Source organism: Mus caroli, chromosome 8 (genome assembly GCF_900094665.2).
Source record: "Mus caroli chromosome 8, CAROLI_EIJ_v1.1, whole genome shotgun sequence".
Taxonomy (NCBI): Eukaryota; Metazoa; Chordata; class Mammalia; order Rodentia; family Muridae; genus Mus; species Mus caroli.
In genome coordinates this window covers 100912779-100915772 of record NC_034577.1, presented here as the reverse complement: position 1 = coordinate 100915772, position 2994 = coordinate 100912779, and the positions used below count along the sequence as shown (strand labels likewise).

The following is a 2994-nucleotide window of genomic DNA, read 5'->3' as shown; positions in this document are numbered from 1 at the left end:
CCTCCCGAGTGCTGGGATTAAAGGCGTGCGCCACCAACGCCCGGCCCTCTCTCAAGCTTTTTATAAAGATATCTGAATATGTACTGCAGATTCCTGTTAGAAATAACTCAGAAGAATTTTTACTAATTTTATATTCCTAACTCTTGATAGTAAAGGAAAAATGTTTTCCTTTATTATAAAACAATCAAGAAATCAAGGGCTATTACATGAAAATCAAAGACATGATCATTTGCACATCCTACTGAATATTAATAACTTAAGACAGGACCAGAACCGAAAGGTATTATTTACTGTGAAGAAATCAATTGAACTGGAAAGCTAGGATCTGGCAGGCAAGACCTCCGGTAACTGTTCTGCCCTGAGACACAGGGCTGACCCTTCCTTTCTTGATACTTCATAAGTTCATCCAAATCACATTACCATGGTTCTTCTCATTCAATAAATTTTTTGTTGCTGGTAAAAACATCTCCATAAGTTCAGGAACCTTCCTGATGACGTGAACAGCACACAGTGCTGCCTATAAAGAAAAATAGAAGAACAAAAAAAAATTATTTCAAGTAAGCCAGGGCAATAAGTCTTATAAAAGAATGCCACCAACTAGTACATCTACTAGAAAAAGTAAGAAGTTGGATAACGGAATTTAGTAACTGTGAGCTGCCTGTGGCTTTCCGGTGTGTACTAGTGCATACAAGGAGAAACTTGACATTCACATGTCTCTCTACTCACATGTTACCAGACAAGTGAGAAAAACACTTTCAATTACATCATAGTTAATACCAGTTTATCACAAAAGTTAAATAAAAGTAAAATTCCAAGGAACAGACTTCCATCTCTGATAAGACATTCCTGAGTTGAATATCAATACATCTAACAGTGTTGTGTAACTTAAAGACACTGGCTGTAAACCTAATACTAAGTTTAACAGTATCTTGCCCTCAATGGACTCTTCTCAAGTCAAGAAAGTCACTTAGGGGGTTAGGAGATACAGCCTGGGAGCGACTGAGTTCAATTCTCAGTATAAACAAAAAGGAAAGTAAACGGAGAGCAAACAGGAGGAAGGAAGGATGGGGTTAGTGTAAATGTACTAACTAGTGTCTACTAAAGAAAAGCCAGTCTTCCTAATCTGTTTTGCAGAAAGAAAGGATAGTTGAAGACTGACTCCGGTGAACCCTCAAAGTAAATACAGCCACTGCTTTACTCAAATGCAGCACCAACTTAGACAGACTGCTTAGAAACGATTCCTGCTAACTCCTCTCCACTTTATGGGGAGGCATTCCAATCTGGAAAAGAGTGTTTTATTTAATGCAGTATTGTACATTCGAAAAGAGTAGCAGTTCCCACAGTATTGAAAGCACAAGCATACATACTAAGGAAGCTTGTGTTTGTGTGCATAATACAGAATCCTAAGAAATGACCCTATATGATTCACACCAGTAACAGATTCAATAAATGCTAACAAGATGATAGTTTATGCTCATTTCTTGGACATATACATTCTACCCTTCCTTTATCACGGTTTTAGGACTGAAGCAAAACTGTAAACTCAATGAAAAATGTTTAAAAACAAACAGAGGCATGTACGTTGGAATCAGAGCAGTCTCTCTATTACTACCCTCGTCAGACACAGGATTTTGGGACTTGGCCTCCATCCTTCTCTCCCAGCCACCTAGGCCCCAGCAGGACTGCCCTTAAAGGACACAAAGGTGCAAGTACAAAGACATGAGCACATGTGCCACTCAGTACAAACGTCAATGAGAAACTGTTCATGATCACAATTTTAATAGGTGAGATGATTTACAAAGTAGTCAGGTATGCCACTGAGGATCTAGTTTGTCTATAAATTATTTCTTTAAAAATAAAGAGGAATCTAAATTTATGTCTAACCACTTAAATGTATTTGCTGAACAAAGAAAAATATTTTAATTTCATCTAAGCTTTCAAAAACAAGTGCTCTGGCTTCCCAGTTCCCTATATGCCTAACGCAGACAGACGCGAGACTTCGTGCAGTTACCTTTTTTCTTAAGTAAGAGTTGGAGGTTTTCAGAAGCTTTTCCACCTCTCCCGCAAGATCTCTGCACATCTCCGAGGAGCCCATGCAGCCGAGGGTACAAAGTGCTAGCCCCTGCACAAACTGCGTGCTATGATTAAGATCACTGTAAAAAAAAAGGGGGGGGGGGAGAAGTTGGAACAAATACTCGGCCTCCCCATGAAGCAGCCTAACAAAGTTTCAAGATTACTCCACTAAAAATAAAAAGAATTTAAAAACTAAACAATCAGGGCTGAAGAGATGGCTCAGGAGAAAGCTTGCCTTGTAAACTTAAGGACACGAGTATAGAGCCCTAGATCCCATGCAAAGCCAGACTTAGTAGCACATGTGTGCCCTGTGCCCAGATGGGAAGCGGAGACAGAAAACTCTCCAGAGGCTTTTGCAGGACTGCTAGCCTAGAATAAGAAATGGGAGAATAAGAGAGTCTGTCTCAAACAAGGTAGAAAACAGGACTGAGACATAAGGCTATACAAGTACTATATAGCACATGTGCACACTTAAATGCGAAATGCGAACACACATGAACACGCAGTACACACACAATAAAAATTCATTTAAAATTAATAGAATTAAATTATGCTTATTCCAACTTTATTTTAAATTATTAACATAGCGAACCAACAATGTCTAAAATTTCTAACCAAGGTTTCAAAATGACAAACAAGAATATGTTACCTGTTGGATATTAAAGATATCCACTTTAGAAAACTTAGCAACCACTGAATGTAAAAAGATGTAGCAAAACTGTCTTGAAAGGCGTCTAAGAGATGATCTAGTACTGCCTATAAGAAAAGTTAAGATTCATTCTAACTGAAATTCTTTTATAGCCAGGTGTCAACATAAAAGTGGCACACACTTTTTTTTTTTTTTTTTTTTTTGGTTTTTCGAGACAGGGTTTCTCTGTGTAGCCCTGGCTGTCCTGGAACTCACTTTGTAGACCAGGCTGG

General features: G+C 38.4%; 1 protein-coding gene across 2 annotated transcripts in view; it reads right to left on the bottom strand.

The window, feature by feature from the left end:
• Ap1g1 (adaptor related protein complex 1 subunit gamma 1) overlaps positions 1–2994 on the bottom strand; it is an 87263-nt gene that overhangs the window by 35760 nt on the left and 48509 nt on the right. For both annotated transcript variants that reach the window (XM_021171150.2, XM_021171151.2), the window contains exons 4-5: positions 2012–2153; positions 421–517 (exon numbers count right to left, since the gene is read on the bottom strand). In XM_021171150.2, the coding sequence (XP_021026809.1) occupies positions 421–517; positions 2012–2153 (239 nt within the window). The remainder of the gene's footprint in view (positions 1–420; positions 518–2011; positions 2154–2994) is intronic.